The sequence below is a fragment of the Triturus cristatus genome, chromosome 3_2 (genome assembly GCF_964204655.1).
Source record: "Triturus cristatus chromosome 3_2, aTriCri1.1, whole genome shotgun sequence".
Lineage (NCBI taxonomy): Eukaryota > Metazoa > Chordata > Amphibia > Caudata > Salamandridae > Triturus > Triturus cristatus.
Window position 1 is genome coordinate 190,765,846 of NC_140584.1, and position 27,727 is coordinate 190,793,572.

Here is a 27,727-nt window from a genome sequence, read left to right on the forward strand (position 1 = left end):
AGTTTTAAGCGCATCAACCGAGAAAAACCGAGAGATCTTACGAATGATACGAAGGGAAAGGAAACACGAGGAAACAACAGAACTGATTTGTGAGTGCATGGACAGGTCATGGCTGATCTTAATGCCCAAGGTCCGGATGGAAGAGACCGGTACCGGGGGGGGACCAAAGGAAAGAGGCCAATGAACAGGGGACCAGGGGTTGGAAGGGCCACCGGTGAGGACAAGCTCCGTTTTATCCGGATTGAGCTTCAAATGATTGGAGCTCATCCACTGCGAGATGAAAACTAGAGTAGAGCAAAACTTTGGGAGGGAAAGAAGAGGGGATGAAAGATCGAAGACGAGCTGGAGGTCATCTGCGTAGTTATACACAGAAACCCCCAGCTCGAGAAGAGAGGAAACAAGAGGGCGAATATAAAGATTAAAAAGAAGAGGGGAAAGAGAAGAGCCCTGCGGCACCCCACAGGTGACCGAGCGAGGAGGAGCGGAAAACCCGCAGAGGTGAACCGCTTGCGTCCTGCCTAAAAGGAAGGACGCGATCCAGGAAAGGGCAGTGCCCTGAATGCCCGCTGCACTGACACGGTCGAGAAGAATGGCATGATCGACCGTGTCAAATGCAGTGGACAGATCGAGGAGGACCAGAGCTTGGGGGAGACTGATATCAGCTTTCCCCTTAAGTTCATCCATGACCGCCAGCACCACGCCCTCAGTAGAGTGGCCAGGGCGGAAACCCGCCTGGTGGGAGGCTAAAAGACGGTTCTCCTCAAGATAGGTGGACAAACAGGAAGTGACATAGCTTTCAAGGATCTTCCCGAGATAGGGAAGCAGAGAGATGGGCCTGAAAATAGATAACAGAGAGGGATCAAGACTAGGTTTTTTAAGAATAGGAAGAACGATAGCAGATTTAAATGAAAAGGGGACAGAACCCAGAGTAAGAGAAGCATTAAGAAGAGCAAGAGGGGGGACAGGGCAGCTGGAGTAGAGTGTTCTAAGAATACGGGCAGGAGCACAGTCCGCGGGAGAGCCGGACTTGACTTTAGCAAGCAGATCCAAGAAAAGCTGAGAGGAAATAGGTTGAAAATAATTAAAAGAAGAAGAGGGTGAAGAAGAAAAGGCAGAGACTTCAGGTTGGGGCACGGGAGGAATGTTAGCCTTAATAGTAAGGATCTTATCAATGAAGTAGTCATTGAGTGAGGAACATAAAGATTGGGAAGGAACCAAGGATGTGCAAGTGCGGTCAGAGGTGGCAAGGTTATGAACTAATGAAAAAATTTCACGCGATTTGTTGGCAGAGGAGGTAACTCTCTCAGTGAAATATTTGGTCTTGGCCGCTAAAATAGCTCTTTTGTACTCGTTCAAGAGGGTTTTGTATTTAAGCCGGAGAGTGGGGCAGTAATTCCGTCTCCACTGGCGTTCCGAACGCCTGAGACCCAGTTTAAGAGTTTTTAATTCACAGGTAAACCATTTGTGGGCATCATAAGGTCGGACAAGCTTAACCCTCTTGAGCGGGGCAGCCTGATCACAAGAGGAAGAGAGCCAGACACTGATGGCGTCAGCCTGATCTTCCAAGGGCAAATCAGTCAAGTCAGGGGCAGATAGGGCCAGAGAAGATGAGAGAGAATTAAGATCAATCTGGTTCCAGCTGCGTGCCAGGATGGTTTTAGAAAGAGGAGCTTTCTCGGCAGAACCCAGATGGATAGAAAAAGAGATCATAGAGTGATCCGACCAGACACAGGGAAGAATAGAAGTGGATGAAATGTTACAACGTGAAGACCAAATTTGATCCAGGGTATGACCCTGTATATGAGTGGGGGCCGAAACATGAGAAGAGAAGTTGAGGCACTTGAGAGTGGCAGTGAAATCTTTGGATGATGAATCCTCCCTGGGGTCACCTGGCCAATAATTAAAATCCCCGAATAGCAACAGCGAAGAATTGTTGACCACCAGGGTGGCCAGGAGATCCTGCAGGGTGGACACAAAGAGCGGCATGGCTTGAGGGGGACGATACAGAAGAACAACGGTGAGGGGTAAGGGAAGATTAAGGGAGCGGGCCACCAAGAAGTCCACATTAAGTATAGAAGGGTGGGCGAGAAGTTAAAATTTCAAAGAGGATCGAATTATCATGGCCACACCCCCGCCTACCTTACCGTCCGGGCGGTCAGCTCGGAGGGCATAATAGGTATCGGGTAAGATAGCTAGGAGATCAGGAAGAGAGTCGGAGGAGAACCAGGTTTCTGTGAGGAATAGGAAATCAGGAGAGTCAGTGTGGAGGAGAGTGGAAAGTGCAGTTTGATTTTTGGCCGCAGAGCGAGTATTGAGCAGAATAGCAGAGGCTGGAGGGAGACTAAGAGAGGAGCGGGAAGCAGGAGGAATACATGGCAAGGGAAGGGAAGAAGTAATACCATCAGAGGGGGAACAAGAGGAAGCATCTAGATGGAGCCGTAGAGAGGGAGAGAGAGGAAAATGCGAATGATTGAATGAGCAGACAGTTGGGCCGAAGTATACACCAGGGGAGATGCGAGGTCTGTGGTCCCTGGTCCCGGCCCGTCGCGGACGGGCGCAGACGGGCTTAACTTCGGCGCGCCTTCGTCGCGCCCGCTGCGCCCGTCCGCTGCGCCGCCGGGGCCAACTGGCCAAGATAAAGGGTCACATAGGGGGAGTGGCAGGGGGGGAGGGGCCAGAAAGCTTCACCGCTAACCCAGAGCCGCCCAAGATGGAGGACTCGCCCGTCTCTGCTCCGAGCAGCAGCCCGGCAGGAGGAGGCGATCAGCGGCCGGCGCTCTGGGGGGCGTGCAGGAAGCAGCTGAAATAGCGTTGCGCGATAGTCCAGGGCGCAGCTGAGAGACACCAAGGATCGTGGCACAAGGTAAGTATTAAAAGTTAAAATGCGACGTTGTTCCCGGCGAAGCCTCGGGAGATCTGTGAAAGGAGTGAGACTGGGCGCGATGTCCACTGGGTGCCTGAAAGTACTTGTGGGGGGTGGGGGCCAGAAAGCTTCACCGCTAATCCAGAGCCACCCAAGATGGAGGACTCGCCCGTCTCTGCTCCGAGCAGCAGCCCGGCAGGAGGAGGCGATCAGCGGCCGGCGCTCTGGGGGGCGTGCAGGAAGCAGCTGAAATAGCGTTGCGCGATAGTCCAGGGCGCAGCTGAGAGACACCAAGGATCGTGGCACAAGGTAAGAATTAAAAGTTAAAATGCGACGTTGCTCCCGGCGAAGCCTCGGGAGATCTGTGAAAGGAGTGAGACTGACTGCCAAGTTCCCTATGAATGCAAGATTGGATGGACTCTAACTTTCTCAGTCTCAATGAGAATAAGAATTATTTCTTGGTAATGTGTCCAGATTCCCATAGGAAATCCAATAAACAGGCATTAACCACTTTCAATGTCAGCAAGACAGCAATAATCTCAGGGGACAGGTTTAAAATTATATGAGTAATATTCATTATGAAGATTACTGTGGCTCATCCAACCAACTAATGATATCATCTATTAGTTGCCCTCAATCTAAAATAAAAATGAACATCAAAACCATCCTAAAGGAAAATCACAGTGTTACAGTATTAACTGTATTAAGAGATACCTAGCATTAAGACATTGCAGTTTCTATATAGCACAACAATTGGCACTGTGAAAGACCTTCCTTCCAGAAAACATGTCTCCTCTTTCCAGAGCGTGGTATATAAGTGGCCAGTGCATCAAAGGGCCTATTTTAAATCTGTCGTACTGTTGCATAAAACTGGTCATGGCACAGCAACAGACTATTCAAAATGTAGATGTAAAATGGATCACCTGAAAAAAAGCTCTTTGCTCAAGAGGATTCCAAAAAAGACAGAGGTTTCATAAGTCAAGGTTGGGGACAAAAGTTTCTTTCCTTGTATCCTAATTAGCTCACTTCTAGGCAAGCATTGTGCCGAGGTGTCATTAGACTGCACCAAGAGAGATTGGAAGCCCTAGTATAGCAGGAGCTCCCCATATGGGAACACAAAGATTTAGAGGACCATCAAATACGAGACATACATCACAACTGCGTGAGAACATCACTACATCATGTATGGGGCTCTGCTATTGGATGTTGTCTCTCTTGGCTTTGAGTAGTGGCGATAACAAAAGGTAGAGGAAGTCCGCTCCTTTTCCCTCTGAAACAAAGGAAAAATGACCTCCTATTCTCATCTCAGTCCTCAACAATGGAAAAATAGCACAAACCAGGCCCCACACGTCTGGTGTCTCCCATGCAGCCAACTACCATAGCAGGACATGCAGTGGAATTGTAGTAGAATTTGGGAGAAGAGGGAGTTGCCCTCTTTCCCCACACTTTTTACCAAACCTCATCTGAGAAAGGCCTGGTATTGATGCCCTCAAGGGCCTCAATTGTTTTCCTAGCTGTTTTTCCAGATGTTCTCTACTGCCAGTGATAACAGTGATAGTTGTGTTGTCTATCTCATGGAAAACCTCCATGTCAGCATGCGGGTCATTGTGTATATCCTGACACTAAAGTTCCTACTCTATTCTGACATGCCCATTACTCTGCGTTATCTGAGTTACAACATTGTTCCATGGTCTATTAGAATTACCTTTCCCTTAGTACATTGTGGTGAATGCTTGAACTATTCCAATCCCTCACCCTTCCCTGCCTCCAGCTCAAGGAATTTCTGCTTCTTAGTACCATTTTGCTCTATCCTGCTTCCATCGCCATGGTACTGATACAACCACTGTGCCAGCTACACTTTCATTGTTGCTGGTCAATTGTACATGACATAAACGTATTTCTAGCCTCAATAAAAAGTTGGATGAGGAAAGTGTTTTGAAGATTAGGCCCTTCCAGCTAGGTATCTGCCTGAAATACTTCCTCATTTTATCTCTTGGTCGTCCCTGTGTTCTTCTTAACTACCTACCTTCTGTTGATTCGCCTCCATATCTTGGACACTGCTTGAACTTCTTAATATTACAAGTTCATAGGAGGATCCGCAATCAGTGGTGGTGCATGAAGTGAACTCCCTTCTCTCTTCATTTAAATCAAAGAGTGAGGAATTCCTAGGCCTATCTTCAAAAACAAATCTAGAGCGCACCGTTATTTTCGTCTGTATAACAAGGATTAGCTGTAACCTGCTTGAATGTTGACTCTATTACTTCTCAGAACTACTCTCATAACTGTTCCTCCACCCATAAGGGTGGCAACTGGGATACATTCTCTACCTATTCCTCTTGCTCCAAGAAGTCATAAAACCTTCTCTGTCTTTCAATCCTTCTTTGCACTCTCTGTCCCTTCCCGTCTATTTTATCTGTGTTTTCTTTTTGTGTTCTAATTGTGTTTTCCTTCAGTTTAAGCCTTTTATAACTGTATTCATGTCTACATCAGCCAAAGACATTGAAGGTAATATTATAGGATAGCTGGCAACTGATAGGATTAGGAGGAGGAAGCCCTAAGGGGTAAGATCCCCCATCCTAAAGTCTATATTGGTTGTAGTTCCCTCCTCTCTTCTATAGGTGGTCATTGACACCATTGCAATGCAACTCATCATGCAATGCTGGGTTATGCTTGGCTGTGCAGCACTGATTTGGCTGTATTTCCTAATATATTAAGGGACAGATGTATGACCTCCCAATTTGCGATTCGCAAATTGAGTCACAATTTGAGACTCGCAATTTGCGACTCGTATATTGGGATGCACAACAGTGTCTGAGACACTGTTTGTATTTCCGCATGGGGTTGCAAATTGTTTGCCTCATGCATATTTGCAATCCCATTGGGAATGGCTGGTACTCGCAGGGATAATGGCATGCTGGTGTCAGCAGACCACCATGTCTGGGACTGCATTTAAGGGACCCCTTCCCGTTCGCAAGTGGTTTACCACCCTTTGCAGTCGCAAAACAGTCATACATAGCTTCAGGAGTCGCTATTAGGAAGGGATGCCCTTTGAACGCCCCTTCCTAATAGTGAGTCGCTAATCCTATTTTGCGAGTCGCAAATTGATTTGCCACTCGCAAAATAGGATTAGAACATGGGCCACACAGTTTTTGCAGTCGCAAAAGGGTCTAAAACCCATTTGCGCCTGCAAAAAACGTTAGTACATCTGGCCCCTAAATATGGTAAAATTGAAATAACCCTAGAGGCCACCTTTGCTAATCAGTTATTCAACATTTTAACCTTCTGCGCGACCAACACCAGAAAACTTCACAGACTTCTACTTCAGTCCTTCCTTGTAATGGACATAATTTGTCTTCCTTTCCTCGCCCCCACTCTCAACCTTGGTAATCTTCTCAACCCACCCACACCACTTTTTCTCTCTATTGCTTCCATCTCTCTGTGGTGCCGTTAATGCTGCAGAGTAGACAAGCATCATCTCTTGCATGTCTCTAGTACTATCTAGGAGTCAGTATTAGTGGGATGGGTGGAATTCATGGAGTGCAGCAAGACCATTGGCCTTGCCAGCAAAATACATGGATAATGTAGGTGGACCAGACCAGCCCAGTGATACTCTGGCTTTAGGAGAAATTCAAGAAGGGCATGCAAATAGGCGTTTCCTGTTTTGGAGTATGATGCCCAGCTTCTGTTTTGCTGTGACGGCGATGCTACTCTCTCTTCTCACCAGGATGAATGTCTGTGGTCACGATCAGCAAACAGACACCTCACCCAGTGACAACAGCACGGTATGCTATGGGCCCCAACATGCCTGAGATGTAGCAGCAGGATGAGTCCAGCCCCCCCCCCCCCCCCCCCCCCGTTGCCAGTGTTGAGTTGTGGGTCCTAGGCCCACATGCTAAATAAATTAAGAGACTGACACAGGATGTAATGGTACATAACTGGAACCCAGGCACGTGCGCCCGGCCTCTTTTATAGACAGGGTTACCTGACTGGTGATGCTTACGGTGGATGGGTGTGGAGAGAGTGTGGGTACAGCCCTCAGGAAGGGGCTAACCTGTTAGATTGGTATCTTTTAGGACACTACAGGAACTGTGGGAATTGGATGGTGCAGGGTGTGATGTAAGACTTGCTTGACACTTGAATTTATTTTGGAAATGCAAAACAGACTTAAATTCATTCAGGAAGGGGCGGGAGAATGCCTGCTTTTGAGGAGGAATGTACAAACATCCACCTTTGAAATGGGTAACTGGTACTTGGAGATATTTGTCCCCCCAGAGAATTCCAAATCACAGGGTATCATATTTTCCATGGTGCATTAATTGTGAAAGTATTGTCTTTGAAAGTATTCTAGACATGAGTTAAAATGAATCCTCGGTACCACAAAATTGTCAAGTGCTCACACATCTACTGACTTTGCCTTAAATAGCCATGTACTATATGCATGTTTATTAATCAGTACCATGACAATGGGCTACATGTGAAGAGTGTTTTTAATATTCATAAGGAAACACATAAAAGGCCAACAAAAGAAATAATGTAATTGCAGTACCTTCCTCTCCCTTTTCACCTCTGTTTCCTGGAGAAGCAACCTGTTTTAAATATATATAATAATTTTTTTAAAGCTTTTTGCACCATTAGGTGTGACCTCTGGACGAAAACAGGACTGCTGCATTGAAAAAGCATTGGATCAGGATTTCAGAGTGGAATTATATTTACTCTTACACAAAAGTCTGCCGGCCTACAAATCAGTTTGTTTGGTATTCCTGCAAAATCTGAGCTTTGTTGGTATTCAGCAACTTTATCCCTATGATTTCTTACCCTTTACAAACGAAAATGCACTCCTACAAGAGGCAACATTGTGCTTTCAGGGTTGTATAGTTTTAGACTTGGCATCCTTGGTGTGGTTTCCTCTGACATTTTGCCTCTACCTCCTGCATTTGTGACTGTGTGATGGATTTCGATTTTTCTGGCTTAGATGCTTTGGGGACTTTGCCACTGCTGATCCGTGTCAAAGTGCAAATGCTCCCTGTGTAAATTGTATTTATAATTGGTTATCCCTGATTGGCATTTTTGATTTACTGGTAAGTCCCTAGTAAAGTGCACTGAGTGTGCCAGGGACAGTAAATCAAATGCTACTAGTGGGCCTGCAGCACTGGTTGTGCCACCCACATGAGTAGACCTGTAAATGTGTCTCACGCCTACCACTGTAGCATCTGCATGTACATTTTGTAAGTGCCATATTGTCCTGGGAATTGCACTCACTTGCCAGACCGTAACCTTCCCTTTTTTGTACACGTAAGGCACCCCTCAGGTAGGCCCAGGTTACCCCCATGGGCAGGGTGCAGTGTATGTTAAAGGTAGGACATGTACTGGTGTGTTTTATGTGCCCTGATAGTGAAATACTGTGCATTTCGTTTTTCACTATTGAAAGGCTGTCTGTTCCATTGGTTAACATGGGAGCTGTACTGCAATATCTTACAAGTGTAACTTTCCATTGGGACAAGATTTAGAAAAATAGTTTAGACTCAGCTGAACTCAGAGATTACTAACACATCTTTTTGTAACTGTGTTTTTAAATTTGTATTTTTGAAAATACCACTTTTAAAAAGTACACAAATAACAGTGATGGACAGAATGCAGAACAATGTCATACATTCACCCCAGTACAGAGATCTGGGCCTAAATCCATCATTTTTTTGCTCAACATGCCGTTCCAGCTTGAACCCAGCCATATGCAAATCAGTCTTGACCCTGTGCCTCATGGGTACAGTCCAGCCCGAACTGCCAAGCCAGGTCCTCCCTGGACTGGAAACAAGCATCCTAGGACCGGTTTCGGGGTTTCACCGCTCTTCAGCCAGGATAGCTTGATTCCAGTGGCATGGAGAGCACGGGACCCACGTCTGGGCATACCCTTCCCACTCGGGGTGACAAATGCAAAAATAACAGTGATGGACAGAATGCAGAACAATGTCATACATTCACCCCAGGTCTGGGCCTAAATCCATCATTTTTTTGCTCACCATGCCGTTCCAGCTTGAACCCAGCCATATGCAAATCAGTCTTGACCCTGTGCCTCATGGGTACAGTCCAGCCCGAACTGCCAAGCCAGGTCCTCCCTGGACTGGAAACAAGCATCCTAGAACCGGTTTCGGGGTTTCACCCCTCTTCAGCCAGGATAGCTTGATTCCAGTGGCATGGAGAGCACGGGACCCACGTCTGGGCATACCCTTCCCACTCGGGGTGACAAATGCAAAAATAACAGTGATGGACAGAATGCAAAACAATGTCATACATTCACCCCAGTACAGAGATCTGGGCCTAAATCCATCATTTTTTTGCTCACCATGCCGTTCCAGCTTGAACCCAGCCATATGCAAATCAGTCTTGACCCTGTGCCTCATGGTACAGTCCAGCCCGAACTGCCAAGCCAGGTCCTCCCTGGACTGGAAACAAGCATCCTAGGACCGGTTTCGGGGTTTCACCCCTCTTCAGCCAGGATAGCTTGATTCCAGTGGCATGGAGAGCACGGGACCCACATCTGGGCATACCCTTCCCACTCGGGGTGACAAATGCAAAAATAACAGTGATGGACAGAATGCAGAACAATGTCATACATTCACCCCAGTACAGAGATCTGGGCCTAAATCCATCATTTTTTTGCTCACCATGCCGTTCCAGCTTGAACCCAGCCATATGCAAATCAGTCTTGACCCTGTGCCTCATGGGTACAGTCCAGCCCGAACTGCCAAGCCAGGTCCTCCCTGGACTGGAAACAAGCATCCTAGGACCGATTTTGGGGTTTCACCCATCTTCAGCCAGGATAGCTTGATTCCAGTGGCATGGAGAGCACGGGACCCACGTCTGGGCATACCTTTCCCACTCAGGGTGACAAATGCAAAAATAACAGTGATGGACAGAATGCAGAACAATGTCATACATTCACCCCAGTACAGAGATCTGGGCCTAAATCCATCATTTTTTTGCTCACCATGTCGTTCCAGCTTGAACCCAGCCATATGCAAATCAGTCTTGACCCTGTGCCTCATGGGTACAGTCCAGACCGAACTGCCAAGCCAGGTCCTCCCTGGACTGGAAACAAGCATCCTAGGACTGGTTTCGGTGTTTCACCACTCTTCAGCCAGGATAGCTTGATTCCAGTGGCATGGAGAGCACGGGACCCACGTCTGGGCATACCCTTCCCACTCGGGGTGACAAATGCAAAAATAACAGTGATGGACAGAATGCAGAACAATGTCATACATTCACCCCAGTACAGAGATCTGGGCCTAAATCCATCATTTTTTTGCTCACCATGCCGTTCCAGCTTGAACCCAGCCATATGCAAATCAGTCCTGACCCTGTGCCTCATGGGTACAGTCCAGCCCGAACTGCCAAGCCAGGTCCTCCCTGGACTGAAAACAAGCATCCTAGGACCGGTTTCGGGGTTTCACCCCTCTTCAGCCAGGATAGCTTGATTCCAGTGGCATGGAGAGCACGGGACCCACGTCTGGGCATACCCTTCCCACTCGGGGTGACAAATGCAAAAATAACAGTGATGGACAGAATGCAGATCAATGTCATACATTCACCCCAGTACAGAGATCTGGGCCTAAATCCATCATTTTTTTGCTCACCATGCCGTTCCAGCTTGAACCCAGCCATATGCAAATCAGTCTTGACCCTGTGCCTCATGGGTACAGTCCAGCCCGAGCTTCCAAGCCAGGTCCTCCCTGGACTGGAAACAAGCATCCTAGGACCGGTTTTGGGGTTTCACCCCTCTTCAGCCAGGATAGCTTGATTCCAGTCGCATGGAGAGCACGGGACCCACGTCTGGGCATACCCTTCCCACTCGGGGTGACAAATGCAAAAATAACAGTGATGGACAGAATGCAGAACAATGTCATACATTCACCCCATTACAGAGATCTGGGCCTAAATCCATCATTGGTTTGCTTTGCTCACCATGCCGTTCCAGCTTGAACCCAGCCATATGCAAATCAGTCTTGACCCTGTGCCTCATGGGTACAGTCCAGCCCGAACTGCCAAGCCAGGTCCTCCCTGGACTGGAAACAAGCATCCTAGGACCGGTTTCGGGGTTTCACCCCTCTTCAGCCAGGATAGCTTGATTCCAGTGGCATGGAGAGCACGGGACCCACGTCTGGGCATACCCTTCCCACTCGGGGTGACAAATGCAAAAATAACAGTGATGGACAGAATGCAGAACAATGTCATACATTCACCCCAGTACAGAGATCTGGGCCTAAATACATCATTGTTTTGCTCACCATGCCGTTCCAGCTTGAACTCAGCCATATGCAAATCAGTCTTGACCCTGTGCCTCATGGGTACAGTCCAGCCCGAACTGCCAAGCCAGGTCCTCCCTGGACTGGAAACAAGCATCCTAGGACCGGCTTGTTCTGCATTCTGTCCATCAATTGTTGTTTTTGCATTTGTCACCCCGAGTGGGAAGGGTATGCCCAGACGTGGGTCCCTTGCTCTCCATGCCACTGGAATCTAGCTATCCTGGCTGAAGAGGGGTGAAACCCGAAACCGGTCCTAGGATGCTTGTTTCCAGTCCAGGGAGGATTTGGCTTGGCAGTTCGGGCTGGACTGTTCACATGAGGCACAGGGTCAAGACTGATTTGCATATGGCTGGGTTCAAACTGGAACGGCATGGTGAGCAAAAAACGATGGATTTAGGCCCAGATCTCTGTACTGGGGTGAACGTATGACATTGTTCTGCATTCTGTCCATCAATTGTTGTTTTTGCATTTGTCACCCCGAGTGGGAAGGGTATGCCCAGACGTGGGTCCCTTGCTCTCCATGCCACTGGAATCTAGCTATCCTGGCTGAAGAGGGGTGAAACCCCGAAACCGGTCCTAGGATGCTTGTGTCCAGTTCAGGGAGGACCTGGCTTGGCAGTTCGGGCTGGACTGTTCCCATGAGGCACAGGGTCAAGACTGATTTGCATATGGCTGGGTTCAAACTGGAACGACATGGTGAGCAAAAAACGATGGATTTAGGCCCAGATCTCTGTACTGGGGTGAATGTATGACATTGTTCTGCATTCTGTCCATCAATTGTTGTTTTTGCATTTGTCACCCCGAGTGGGAAGGGTATGCCCAGACGTGGGTCCCTTGCTCTCCATGCCACTGGAATCTAGCTATCCTGGCTGAAGAGGGGTGAAACCCCGAAACCGGTCCTAGGATGCTTGTTTCCAGTCCAGGGAGGATCTCGCTTGGCAGTTCGGGCTGGACTGTTCCCATGAGGCACAGGGTCAAGACTGATTTGCATATGGCTGGGTTCAAACTGGAACGGCATGGTGAGCAAAAAACGATGGATTTAGGCCCAGATCTCTGTACTGGGGTGAATGTATGACATTGTTCTGCATTCTGTCCATCAATTGTTGTTTTTGCATTTGTCACCCCGAGTGGGAAGGGTATGCCCAGACGTTGGTCCCTTGCTCTCCATGCCACTGGAATCTAGCTATCCTGGCTGAAGAGGTGTGAAACCCCGAAACCGGTCCTAGGATGCTTGTTTCCAGTCCAGGGAGGACCTGGCTTGGCAGTTCGGGCTGGACTGTTCCGATGAGGCACAGGGTCAAGACTGATTTGCATATGGCTGGGTTCAAACTGGAACGGCATGGTGAGCAAAAAACGATGTATTTAGGCCCAGATCTCTGTACTGGGGTGAATGTATGACATTGTTCTGCATTCTGTCCATCAATTGTTGTTTTTACTTTTAAAAAGTAGGCATTTTCTTGCTCAACCATTTTGTGTGCCTCTGCCTACTTGGGTATTCGCTGTCTGGTTGTGGAGTGACATGAGCTGGAGATGTGCATTCATTCTAGATAGTCACAAGGGGGGTTGATGTGTGACCCGCCTTTGCTGGATGACTCATAGGTGGGCCTAAATAGATCTGGTCTGCATTTAGAGTAGTGGCAGGAGTTTCACCAGTACCTGAATAGGCTGTGTCTCCTCTGCACAATGCTGTCTCCACCTCCTGTAGGGAAGCTGGGCTAGAGAGGGCAGAACTGGTTTGGACTGGGCTCAGAGACCCTTGCCACAAAGAGAACAGAGAAAATGGGGTATAAGTATGGGACCTCAAACCCCAAAGAATTAGATCACTTCTGGACTCAAGAGGAACCTCTGCCAAGGAGAAGAGCTGGAGCGCTGTAATGAGGAGTACTGCCCCTTTGCTGTGTGTGCTTAGCTGGGTTGGCCTGCAGTGCTGCTTCTGCCAAGGAGAGAACAAAGACTGGAACTTTGCTGTGAACCTGCTTGAAGAAGAATCTCCAAGGGCTTGTGTGTGCTTGCCTCCTGTTCTGGAGTCTCAGGGACACAAAGACTTCACCTGCAACCCACTAACCAGCACTTGGAATCCTCTGGGGACTCCTGCATTCAAAAAGGCATACATTACAGTTCCAGGGCCCTGAAAATTGTGTAGTTGGTGTCGCAAAGCAAGAAGAACATCTTTGACTCCATCAGCGACGCCGCCAGTGATGCCACAACCTGCACCGAGGCTTGGGGCAAGCTTGTGAAGTGTACTATGCACCGGCCCGCTTGCACTGCAGCTCAGATGCCCTTTGATGCCTGCCCACACCTGCAGTTATCAGCCTTCCTGACGCCAGCACTTGCACCAACGCTGTCACCGCCAGTGCCAGCACCAAGTTATCGCAGAGCCAATAACCGGTAAGGGTGACTCCACGAACTCTACGACGTTGCATCACTTCAAAGGAACCGACGCCTCATCGCCGATGCTGTCTAATTTCTCCTGTCCTGGATTTGATGACTAGCCGCCTCCCCTGTGGCAGAAAGGAACTGGCTTCGCCTCAGCACCAACACATCACCTTCATGATGCAGTGCATCATCTGTTGACTTCTTTTCCAAAGTACTGTTGTTTGGGGATCTGTGAGACTCTGTGCCAGGCCCACACAATGCGCGGTTGGCACCGTGATTTGGATTTGGGCCTGTAACGACGTTGTAATAGCCCCAAGTGGAGTTAATTTTTTCCTACAAGTTCTCATTTTGAAGTAACCATTTTAAAAGTGATATCCTGATTCCTGTATGTTGGATTTATGTGGTTTTGGTCTTGTTTGGTTTAGTTAAAGATACTTAATTTTTCCAAACTGGTGTGGTGTCCATTTGTGGTGTTTTCACTGGGTTACTGTGTGTTTGGGCTACAAATACTTTACTTTGGGATAAGCCTGTCTGCTCAAGCCAAGCTATCAAGGGGGTGAGCAGGGGTTATCTAAAGTGTGTAAGTCCCTTACCCTGACTAGAAGGAAGGGTCCCTACTTGGACAAACTATGCCAACTAGAGACCCCCATTTCTAACAGATAGGCCAGGGAACACTTCCATATTTAAAGAAGGTACATGGGAAACTGTATTCAAATAGGATAACATTATTATCCTGTGGAGGAAAAATGTGCCTAAAAAATAATATGCAAACATATACAGAAGCCCTACACTGACAGATTTCGCAACAGTGCACAGCCCGGATAAAGTAGGATACTGCATGGTCTACATCAAGAAATCTACAAAATTCATGGCCCCTAATGTAGAAAGATTTTGCTAATTGTGTGTGATACTTGCGCCTGAACTCCAAGAGTCAGCCAGGGGTAGTTGAAGGATAAGTCCCAGCAAAATCTTGGTGAATCAAGTGCATGGGTTGCCTAGCTTAATGGCAGGTCCAAGGGTGAAAGACATAAACTCACTCCTACTGAGGAGGGCACCTATCCAATATTATATCACTTAAAATAAGACTTAATTTCGCTGCGTGTCGTCCTGATCATTATTGCAAGGCTAGCTTTTTCAAGAGATTCTTTGAATTTCATTGCCAGTGTTAACACCGCCCTACTCTTTTTAAGTCCTCCAAACTGGAGTTTGTGTTTAAGTTGGGATTCCAGGTAGTGCAAAACTAACACAATTTTTCCTAATGAGAACTCCTCCATGTAAAACCAGGTGGAATTTACATGCTGAAATTCTACAATATTCTTACTTCCACAGAAGTTCTGGCCCCTTGATATACCTCTGTAAAACAATTGTTGTCCAGAGACTTTCATTTTTGATTTGTGTTTTTGTGTCTTTAGAGAAGTAATTTAGGCCAGGTAGACATTGCTAATCTGGGCTGAATGTTTCTGAACAACATTTTTAGAAATGGCATATATGTTGCAGTGATGATGTAATATTTCAGGAACCATGAGACCTTTATACTGCATTTTGGTGTCAAAACATAGGTTTTGGGGGTCAAGAAGTCTTATAGAAAATAACTCCTCAGAGCAACCTTTTGGTCATCTTCTAAAATGGTGGATCTATAATGATGTTTTAGCCATCATATTAGTAATTTATTTTAATATTTTTTTTGTTTCAGGTTTTCCGTTGATTAAAATTCGGAAACATGAGCGAAGAAAATGCTGGCAGAACATCTTTACCACCGGACAGAGTGATGCTATCTACAAAATCTGAGGACTCCTGCTATAGATGCTATAGAAATATGGCAAGACGAAGTTCACAAAAGATTAGAACTGATGGGTGAAACGGATCAAATATGTTATTATAAAAACAAGTGCTACAAGTCAACAACAATGGAAAAAAGCTTGGAAAAAAATGTGTCAAAAAATAGATTAAACTAATGAATCACAATAAGAATCCAAGTCTTCAGTGAAAGGTACAATAACCAAACCCAATGCCCATTCACTTAGAAGATCAATGGCTACCCGTCGTCCACCTCCAACAACTGTTCAGAAAGCAGAGGACTTTCAATGTGTTGTCTGTTTAGCCAGAACAAGAGCCAAAGGGACTGACGAAAAAACAAAGTACAGAGTAAGTGAGTTTCAAAGGGCAAACATGTTTTTATCTGCAGCTAGTTTCTTCCAAGTGTGAATTATTCAGCTGATTTGCTGATCTAAACAGCGAGGTAAATGTATTTGCAGTGGATCTGTATGCCGGCCAGTATTGCATGCATGCATACATTCAAAAATATGAATGTACAATGATCTCCCAGCAACAACGCAATCAATGCCACAATTGAGTGCTGGCTACGAGTTTACACTCAGTGAGATCAGAGAAATAATGGTCAACATTGACAAAACTGTATTGATCCATAATATTGAAATTAATATTTTTCTGGTGAGAATGTAAAATGACAGAATTTATTTTTGTCGGTCCAACAAAAAGATTGAGCCACTTATGATGTTCCCATCTGATTTGACTCCTGAAGTTCTTGCTACCAAAATAAGATCACATGATGCAGTAAAGTCAGCAGGAACCATTTTAAGAAAACGTCCTGAAAGAATTTGATTTTGGACTTAAGGATACATTCTTGAGTTAGGAAAAAAAGCCAAAAACAGTGATGATGGCTTTAAAAATGTAAGTGAGGAAGTGAAAGACAATTACATGAAACGACAGGCTTATGCTGTGCAAATGTACTGTCTTTTACAAATCATGTTTTATTAATTACATCACAGCAAAAAGAAAACTACACCACACATGATGACTTCCCAAGCAATCTTTGACAAGTGCGAAAGTAGAGAGCTAATCACTTCAATTAATTGGATTGGTGTACCAACACGTTATAATAACATAGTACGGAACAGGAATTTGTTAGCAGCTCATGCTGTAAAGTCTTGGGAACCTGACAGCACACCACTTCCAAGTCACTTTAACAGGAAAGGATTTGCAATTGCTGCTCTTGATAATTTTGATTTTGAAGACAGCACTTCTTTCTTTGGAACATCCAGCACACATGATACTGCCATGGTTCTTTTTAGGACGGCACCAATGAAGTAGCTGCTGGAAAACAAGGTGTGTCGGCTGTAGGCATAAACTAACAAAGCTGCAAGCTTACAACCCAACTACCATGCCAACGTGTGCAAAAACACTACAAGCCATCAACACGTCCCAGTCTACCAAAACGTTTCAAAGTGGCTGAGGACATGAATGTTCGTCTAACTGATACTGCAGTCTGCAAAGATGATTAAATTGAATTTATCATGTCACTTATTTGGTGTTGAATGAAGGATGAAGAAAAGCCAGTTCCTCCATGGGCTGGAATTTATTCTCTGATCTCCCAGAATACTGTCCCACTGAAGAAGGTTGGGTTTTTACCAGTAATACCATCTCAAGTTACAAGCTATGCAACAGTATACACAGTTCTAAAACATTTCCAAAATGTGCGTGCTCAGCTTGAAGATAAGCCTATCCTGCCAGTTTTCTGCAAGGAAGGTGTTTTCCATATCGTAGAGGACCAGTTTATGAGCAATCCAGTAAAAATTGATGATCTTTATCCAATGATAGGCATTTTCCACATGACAAAAGTTTCATTGTGGTGTGCAGGAACGTATCTAAGTGAATTTTGCATAGACAATGCACTTCTTGAGGCTGGAATCTTTGGAAGCAAAACTGTTCAGTCATTATTGAGTGGAACTCATTATGTTAATTTGTTACAAGGTATGGTCATCATATCTGAGGCTACAGAAACATGCGTTGGAATGCTTTCTGGAGCAAGGATGATAAATTAGGTTTTGCATATTTTATCTCAGAAGTGAACAAGACACAGGGTGAACTTCATCCAAAAGACATAAGGCAAAGCCAGGCAATAATCGGCACTCATCAAAATCAGAAAACTTGAAAAACAAGTTTGTAGACTTTGCTAAATAATGTGAAGAAAAATCAGAACTTTATAGGTACTGGGGAATGTTTAACACATGACAGCTCTAATGAAAAACTTAGTACATGATGATTGTGAAGGTGATTGGGAGCTGCACGTGAAGACTGTGGAGGCACTGATTACTGTGTTTCTCAAATTTGATTGCATAAACTACCTGAAATCTTTGTCCTGGTATTTGGAAATAGTGAAGAAGCTTGAGGTGGAAAAACATACCTCTACATTTTGTGGTGAAAGACAGAGAGGTAAGGATCAATGCTGTGGCTCCAGATATGAAACTGGAACAGATGATCCAGAGATCATAGAAAACTCCAACAGAATTGTTGGTCAGACACGTAAAAGTGAATATGTTGCTCAATGGCAGCTGATTTACCATGAAGTCCTTTCTATTTGCATTGTTTTCATGGAGATATCAAATTAAAAATTAATGGACAATCGTGAAACTGTTCCTCAACCACGAACTCGTAGGAAAGAAAGGGGAACATTTTAATAAACATGTTGGCAGCCTTCTTCAATTCGTGCAGCAGCAAGGAAACCATTTTGAAATGACTGAGCCTGTGCGACTATACAACTTTGTGACCAAGCAATATATAGCTATACGCAGAATTGGAGCTGGAGAGATTTGTATTTGACGAGAAAAAAATGTTTGACATAATCACTAAAGATAAACTTCCGCGCTTTAAATGCGATAGTAAGAGTGTTGTCCAACCAGCCACTACAGAACAGGTTACAAAACAACAACTTTCACAAGCACATAGAGAGATGGATGTAGCAAAAGAAAGGGGTAAATTTATCAAGGACATTCTGTTGCATGATCTTCCAGCAAACGCATTATTTGATGGAGATGCTGAAACCAAACGAATGAAGTACAAACTCATGCAAGAGATCCAAAAAAATCTTTCATCTGAAGAAATTCAATTCGAATAGGTGTCCTCATAGAAAACTGCTGTTGTGGAGTTTATGTCACAATTGCAAATGGTCAAGATTTCATAAATGCCAAATTTCGGAGCGATCATTCAGACTGTTCTACAGATATTATAGTCAGTGTGTACCTCGTTAATGAGTCATTGGTCCCGATGCATTTCGGTCTGAGTGAAGCCCTTCATCAGGGGGACATTAAACATCTGTTTATTTATTTATCAGCACTGATGTTGGTCATCCAGTTTTCATGTGAACGGCCGTTACCTGGAGGTATCAACTTTTTGACTGTTTGTTTCCTTTGGATATTTTTGCTTCGTCTTTATTGCGAACAACTCAGTACTTTTTTACTTTCCACCCACGTTGCATGATACTACCCGGTCAGCTGCCTTGTTCAAACAAACCCATTGGTCTATTTATTTTGCACGCACAAGTCCGTCGTTTACCTTCTTTCCGCATCACAGCCGGGCTCTTCACCCGGGTTGTTAACAATTACAACACTGTACTTTTTCATCCAACTCTGGTAAGCATTTAAAAGATACTCGTTTCCTGTTTCGTTGTTTCTGTAGACAAGATGCATGTGATCACTCCTTAGTCTCCACGAACATTGATACTCCAAACTTGTAAAACCAAACGTATGACCCTCTTGTATGTCATTCCTTGTCACGTCCTCCGACTTCTACTACATTCACCTTGATCTTTCAGGTTCATTGTCATTTTCCTATTGCACCATTTCCACTCATGAAAACACAGCGTGACTAAACTGGTTCTTAATCACTCAACAAGGCATTGATACTGACATAACACTTTTGTCTTGGCACACTTCACTTTATTTCTGGTTATCTTGCGGTGAACTCACTGTTCACACGTCGTATTGCAGTTTTTCGCACTGAGCACACAATTGCTACTGGCACACAACACTCCTAATACCATCCCACTGCCATACTGTGACCAGCGTTTCCCTGGCTTCTTCTTTTTCCCAGTTGTTTAATGTTCTCCTGATGAAGGGCTTCACTCAGCCCGAAATGCTTTGGGACCAATGACTCATTAATGATTTGAGAGCTAAAAATCCCTGCTACCACAAACTGAAATATGTGAAGTGAACATAGTGCATCAGCATTATTACGAAGATGAATTTATGACGACTTAAAAAATTCTACTCCATGAGACAGATGAACTTGTTTTACGTTTGACTACAGTTGGATTACTCCATTTATTGGATACTTTGCAGTGCAATTCAAATACTAGATGGGCACAATCTTAATGTCAATCTTTATCATTTTATATATATATATATATATATATATATATATATATATATATATATATATATATATATATATATATATATATACACATCATCAAGGAATGTATAGGTGGAAATGCATGACGGGATTCTGAATGCGTTTTTCACGCATTTCTTCGGAACTCCATCATTTGAACTAATGCGTCCTTAGCACACATTTGTTCTGCACGCAAGTTGCTTTAACGACTTTCCGTAGGGGTGCGCTTGATATTGGAATAGTTTAATTTACTATTACAACTCCACTCTGCGCAACAGTAGGGAAGGTGTTGGACTTTAATTCCAACTCGACTCCACCATTGCACACCCCTAAAGCAAGCCATTGTAACAGCTAACGTGCAGAACGAATGCGTGCTCAAGATGCATTTCTACTGTGCTGTGAAGGCACAGCGTGATTCCGGCTTCGGCCTAAAGGACGTTTCCCATAGGTGGAGTTAAGTATAGTAAAACTTTGCTTTCCCATAGAAACTCACCTCCACAACATTTTGGTCCTCGATATTCTTTTTGGCATGATATTTTGTCCGAAAAAAGTTCATTTCTGCAACTGGCTGACACCTGACCACATTTTTGAGGATACAGACCATCCTTACTGCATAGCTCTTGATATTCTGTAGACTCCGGGGGCCTGAATCCCAAAGATAAACTTACACTTGTGTGGAAGTTTATGATTGTTTGCTATTCACAACGGTATTTCACAAGTAGTATCGTTATCACTGTGGAATCTCACATAAATAGATAGGACTGTCCCATCTTTTTATGTGTGGAGACTCCACAGCTGTAAAAATACTACTAGTAAAATACCATTGTGAGAAGGGGATGATTGTAAACTGCACTCCTCATGTAAAGAGATAGGATAGTCCCATCTTTGTTATGTATGGAGATTCCACAAGTTGTAAAGATACTACTAGTAAAATACGTTTGTGAGTAGCAAACAATCGTAAGCTTACACAAAAGTGCAAGTTTTATATGTGAACCAGGGTGTAGTGTTAAAGCTAACAGTCTTGATACTGCATCTTCATGCCAGATGCCTTTGGTGCTTTCATCATTTCCATTCCTGATTAACCCTTGTCTTTCTTATCTTCCATTTATAGTATTTAAATGAAACATCTCAATTCAATCAAATTGATTTTATCATTTAATTTGCAAGATATTCATTCTCTAAATCGAGTAGCACTTTCTTCATGAAAGACATTCTGCATAGTCCCTTCCTCTGTCATTTCATTATTTGTTTCTAAAAATGGCGGCATGAAATGTCTTCCTTGCTTTCATCAACCTGGATCTCTGGCAATTTTTGACCTCTGTACAGTGAGACATTACTTCCTTAGACATAGTAACTATTTTAGAAAAAACAATTCCATATCACTGTTATAAACTGGATTATTTATGTTACTTTAAAAAAAACACCTATCGTGGTAAGGTATCTTGGGGCTGAAAAACCAACCCGGATATAACCAACCTAGACACAAAACCCGACAACGAAGAATAGAAAGCTAGAAAAATACACATCTTCAAGTCCTTCCTGAATTTGGATAAAGAGTTTTAAGTTCTTTAGGACAGGAGCATTCTAGTATTTTGTGCCACTGTTGGGAGTTCTCGGCCCCTGATGAATGTATGATGTAGAGGCATAACGAAGGCCCCTTTGTTGCAGGTTGCTCCTAACCAGCCAGGGGCCCCCAACTATTCAAGGGGGCCCCAGTCACCCAAGGCTAATGAAGATATGGGAGACTGTGCCCCCACCCCCATCGCATTATGCAGGGGCCCTTGTCATTTTGAATTATGCAAGTGGTATAATGGACTTTAGGTACAACCAATCAAAAGACAAGACAATACTGAGTTGCGAAGACAATGCTGATGTCTGTATAAAGCAAGCTGTTCAGATAAGAGTGAGGGTTTGGGTCTGAAAAGGGGCTTATGTTTCAGACAGAGGAATCTGAACACAACATTTGGCTTCACCTGAAGCCGATGAAGGGACGCCATGGAAACAGAGATTTAATCTAATATTTTTAGACTAAGCCATTCGGCGAGCTAAATGTGCACAGAAATTAAATGGGTGTCAAAAATCAAAAACCCTTTGCGGATTTCACACCCCACATGTGAGGCATTCTTGTGGCAGCCCAGTGGCACCCCAGATCGTGCCTGTGCCGGTGTGGTAAATTTGTAAACTAAAGCCCTGTTTAGAGTTTACGTACTGATGATGTTAATCAGACAACTGGCTGTGCGCCTTGTAGCAATCGGCACCAGACACATATTGTTTACTTTTAGAACATGTACGTTGCACCCACTGAGTACTTTCTTACACTTTGGCAGGGTGGTGCAGTTTTAAAAGTCTATTTTTACCTTGGGCTTCAGATTAAATTATATACTTAAAGGTCATTGGCTAATGTAGATTTTTAATTCAATTTTTGCAATGATGACTTTTGAGAAATGGTGTTCTACTCTGCTTTTGAACATTCGGTTTTACTTTCTGACTAGCATCTATTGCCTGGCAGGAATTCCTGCCAGACACAAGTATTTTATTTCCCTCACACTTCCTTTAATCCATGTAATGTGTGAAAAGGTGTGTCTGGCTCATTGATATGAGCCACTGCCCGGACAGTAGCCTTCCTGAGCTCAGACCCTCTGTAGTTTTGCTGCTCACTGTCACAACAGGATACTGCTTATACAATTTAAAACAAAGATGTTTATCCTGCTTCAAAATTGGTCCATTCAGCGCACTAAAGAATCAATACATAGTATAAATTGTAGATTTAATTTACCCAGAGTTTTTGAGTGACATCATATACAGCTTCTCTCGCCTAGTCTATGATGTCTCTCAATCAAATACATCCCTTGACACACCGATTTACACTGTTGTCATACCTGTGGTCCCTGCAGTTCCATCAGCTCCAGGTTCACCCTTTAGACCAGGAATTCCACTATCTCCTTTGGGTCCCATAGGACCTATAGGGCCTTGTGTACCTAAACAAAATGCATAAAGTGTAAGCGAGAGGGGTACTGAGCACTTTAAAAAGTGAAAATCAGCTAGCAATAAGGCAATAATAAAAAATACTATTAGGAGGTAAAACCCACATCACATCAGAGCCTCCTCCTCTCTTGAGAGCTGGATTTTCAATTAACCAACCTATCATGAGCAGGTCTAGGCACACAGATCCGCTCAGCGCCTGGATACCCTCGCAGGCGAAGGGGCACTTTATAAATACACATTACATGGTGTTGATTTCAGGTTGTGTATACTGCTCTCAGCTTGCCAGAATCAGCCAGGTATTTTCTCATTCTACAGAACATTGCCCAACTTTCACCAGTGACTCCTTCTCCAATCATTATTTTTTTGCATGTTTGCGGTCGTAAAACTTAAGAAAAGCATGAAAATGAAGCCACTACATAACATTGGCCCAGCATACCTCAACAATCACATCTGCTATCACAAACCTTCCAGACACCTCCACTGTCTGGACTCCCACATGCACAAATCACTCGTACGGAAAACCAGAACTGGTGGTCAGGCCTTCTCCTACATCGATCCTAAAGTGTGAAATGACCTGCTGCTCCACATAAGATCCTCCCCCTCACTTCTTAAATTCCACAAGAATCTGAACACATGGCTTTCTGTGCAGTCCCACAAGGCCATAGGAGAGGAAAGACTCACATCTGCTCAGTGCCAGGATACCCTCCTGAGTGACAGTGCGCTCTACAAATCTCCATAACATAACATAATATGCTCCCAAATGAGCAGCCTGAAATAGGCTGCTTGCATTACAGTGCTTTGTCCTGTGATGTTGGAAGCCTTATCCATTGCACTTTGTAGGATTGTCAAATGTTCAAATGAACAGTGGCGGCTGGTGAAATTTGAAAGTAGTGAGGCGTAAAACAATTGTCGTACTTCACTGCAGCGAGCAAGCGTAGCGAGCGAGCCTGAACCACCTACGAGGTGTTCGGGGGGGTGGTCCTCCCCCCTGGAAAATCTTGAAAAAAAGAGTGGGCAAATGGTGCATTTTCAAGCAAACCAGCAGGTGTGAAGAACAGCTCAGTCAATATTACTGTTTAGAGTTGTGGGAGTTAAGAAACCTTATAGAGGTTTGACACATAATGAGAATGCTCTGGGAATATGGAACTAAAATGAACAACAAATTAAACTGAAATTTACAGAAAGAGTTTCTCTGCAAGGGTTCAATAATATACATTGCGGCTTCTTTATTCATGGACAAAAACAAAGGACATGTTGTTCCTCCAACTTTAAAAGAAGAAGCCTTTAAGGAAGTAAATACCATGCAGGTGTTCTCTCTATGTGGTTGAAAGTGAGTGCCTTGACTGTACATATTAACATAACAGGCTCACGTCCTTGGTCAAGTTAGTATGCTAGTTCTCGTTTAGCTCACAATGAAACAGCAAAGAGGAAGTGGGGAAAGAAGCACTCCGCAAGTAACAATAAACAAGAGCACACGTACCTGCCGAATATGCGCCCTACTAACTTTAGTCCAAAATCTTTTTACCCTCTTTTTCTCCACTTTGGTACATCACACCCCCACAATTCGAATTATGTTTGCATTGTAGTCTGCAAAGTGAATCATTTCCGATTTCAAGATCAAAAGCACTGCACTGCACTGTGCCCATTTAAAGCAGAATGTGACCCAGCAGAACTCTTTTTGCTCTCAGGGACCAATTGAGGTGTTAAAACTTTTCCCACTGGAATGTGCCAGCCAAATGTATCCTGCTACCCGCCTCTTGTCTGAGCCTACGCTTCACGGTATCACACTTCCAGCTCAATGGCAGCTGCTCGTGTTACAGCCGAGGAGGACAAAGGCTGCCGGCTTTCTTCTAACGGAGGAGGAACGGTTGGCGGGTGTGAGTGAGGGGCCCTGGCAGCAGGTGAGTGCGGTGGGAGAGATGAAAGGAAGGGCCTGTTTCACAGGAGGGAAGGGTTGAAGCTGCGCATGACGGATGGCCCGGGGAGACAGGTGAGCGATGGATGCGAGGGAGAGTTTGTATCCCAGGAAGGAAGGGGTCATGACAGCGTGTGCTTGATGGAGGGAACAGAGAAGAGTGATGCATTTGACTTGTAGCAGAATGATGAGAGAGGACCTGGGGAAGCGAAAGAGTAGAGACCGTCAGGTGGAAGTTGTCTCACAGGAAGCTAAGAAAATGCGACTGCTTGGATTTTTATTGGTGAAGCGCAACTATACCATTACTGGAGAGCTTCAAGGCAGGAGTCGGATAAAAAACCGTACCTTCCTACATTTTCTGACCGCATCACACACTGCCTCAGCTCCTGCTGCTCCTGGCGCGTTGCAGGCAGCCTCCCTCCTCCTGCTCCCCTAAGCCAATCATAACGCTACAATGGCAGCGTTGTGATTGGTGAGGCGCATCGGACAGCGACCCATTCGGGCCATTTTCTCTTTGTAGGCTGCATGCAGCCTACATAAAGAAAAAGGGGGAGTGCGCATGACTGCTTTGTTTGGCCCTGGGGCCGACCAAACAGTCAGTACCCACAACAGTGGGCAAAGCCACTACCCCCTGCCATTGAGCAGGACCACCCACCCACTCACCCACAACCAAGTACCCCAGGCACTTCTGCTTTCTCGCAGTGCAAGAAGCAGAAACATAAAATGGTAGTTGTACCATTTTATGTTTCTGCCTTCCCGCACTGCGAGAAAGCAGTGGGGCGATGCCCCCACGCCCCAATAAAGGAGCCACCACTGCAAATGATCTGTTCACAATGAGACAAAAACACCCTCTTCATTAGTATTGATGAAGCAGTAAAAGGGCTTATATCTCCTTGTGAATAGTGGTAAATGCTAAAATGTAGTCCTACATGGAACAGCAGATCTCCATCCCAGCATTAATATTTGCAATGTTGTAGAATTGTGATACCTGCTTCTTGAAGGACAAAGGTCACAATGCTAAAATATTGCATATTGGGAATTGCACACTGAGGAGGGCATGCACCTTCCATGGGACCACTTGCTCATCCTAAAGTCTGTAGCCTGTAGAAAAACAATTCAAGCTGTCAGATATTGACAGGCTACACTTTGTGAATGTTTATGCCTGCGATTGGCAGTCAGTAGCTATACCATGCTTTGCGATAGCATTGTGAGTCAAGGGGGTGGTACACGTCGCTTTTCAGTCCCTTTTTTACTTGTGACTTGCAATGATTTGCACTGCTTGCATTGTTATGTGGTGCTAAGTGTCCTTATGAAGCACTCATCTCACAGGGAGGGTATCCTGGTGCTGAAGAGAAGGTACGGATGCTTGCTGCTGTCTCTGAGTTCTCTTTGAAGAGCTTAGATTTCAGTTCCTTCCTGAATTCTAGGACTTAGCTGCAGCAATAATGTGAAAGGTTAGTACAATCCAGGCTTTAAGAGCCAGGTGCAAGAGGCCACTGGCTCTTTGAGTGCAGGTGACAGTGGCAAGCAGAAGGTTTGCTGAGCAGAGGTGTCTGGTGGGTGGCTGTGTGGAGCTGCTGTAGTTGTTCAAGTAGATATGGCCTAGAGTGCTTTGTATACGTGAGTAAATAATTTGAACTGTCTACGATTGTGTATTGGGGACTAGTTGAGGTTTCTGAGGAGGGGGAGATATGGGTGCATGGAGGGAGCTTGAGTGTGAGTCTAGTTGCTATATTCTGAATGCTCTGGAGCCGCTTGGTGAATTGGGTGGAGATTCCAATGTGGAGCGAGTTTCCATAGTCTAGCTTGCTAGTGATGAGTGCTTGGATGATTGTTTGGTGAGTGTCAAGAGGAAGCCGCCTAACAGTTTTTTGGAGGATCTTGAGTCGGGTGGGTGGAACTCGTGGAGTTTCACTCCGCAGACTTCTACATAGTTACATATAAAAAATTCTGCGAGATTCTGCGGAGTTCTGCGAGTGGGCAAAATTTGGCATGTCGCGCTGCTCGCACTGATTTTTAGCACTGGTGGCTTGTTCTGCACTATAAAATAATCAAACAGCACCCCGCTGTGCACCAGAGGGAGCTGCTTCCTTCTGCCACTTGAGTAGATTTTCCACTTGAGCTGCAGCTTACTCAATGCAAACGGTTGAGACCTGCAGCAACCACCTGCATTGAGAAATCTCACTGGGAAGTATTCTAGCACCCAAATATCATTCTAGGGGATGCAAATTCTCACTCACCAACTTAAAGTTGGCGAGCTTCACATGAGAAAAAACTCCACCATGTGGCGGTTACCAAAGTTTTACCGGAACTCTGCGTTCCAAGCACAGCGCGAAGTTGGCAAATCTCTTCAAACTCCACCAGCGGAGTCTTGAAAGGGTGGAAGCAAGAGGAGGGGAACAAGTTGACTTGGCCTGGCCATCGATATTTTTTGTTGGCCACAATCCCCAATTTCCCGGCTTGGTTGGAAGGGGTTGGCATGGGACCAAGTTCTGTTGGCGCCAGGGTGATGACCATAGATTTGGGTCGGAAGAGTACTTTCCTCTGTCTGAGCCGTTTCAGGCAGTTTGAATTCAATCAAGATTGCAACTTCTGACATGCAGAAGATGATGTCCTTGAAGAGAATTAGTTATATTCTGAAGGCTCTGGAGCCACTTGGTGAGTTTGGGTGGAAGTTCCAACGTAGAGTGTGTTTCCGTAGTCTAGCTTGCTGGTGATGAGCACTTGGGTGATTGGCGGGTGTCAAGAGGGAGCCACCTAAAGATTTTTTTGAGGATATTGAGGGTGTGGAAGCAGGAGGAGGTGAACAAGTTGACTTGGCCTGGCCATCGATATTTTGTTGTCAACCACAATTCCCAGGTCCCTGACTTGGCTGGAAGGCATGAGACCAAGTTCTGATGGCCACCAGACTGAGGACCATAGAGTTAGGTCTTTCCTGAAGGGTACTACCTCACTCTGAGCTGAGGTTCAGGCAGTTGGACTTCATCCAGAAGGCAACATCTGACAGCCACTAGATGAATTTTGGGTGTTGATGATGTCCTTGAAGAGGATTAGTTGGGTGTCCTCGGTGTATGAGATTATGTTGATTCTGAAGGTTAG

At 45.0% G+C, this 27,727-nt stretch overlaps 1 protein-coding gene across 2 annotated transcripts in view; it reads right to left on the reverse strand.

Annotated features, from left to right (window-relative positions):
* Positions 1-27,727, reverse strand: part of MARCO (macrophage receptor with collagenous structure) — a 199,564-nt gene that overhangs the window by 50,335 nt on the left and 121,502 nt on the right. For both annotated transcript variants that reach the window (XM_085647468.1, XM_085647469.1), the window contains exon 11: positions 22,608-22,706. In XM_085647468.1, coding sequence (XP_085503594.1) covers positions 22,608-22,706 — 99 coding nt within the window. The remainder of the gene's footprint in view (positions 1-22,607; positions 22,707-27,727) is intronic.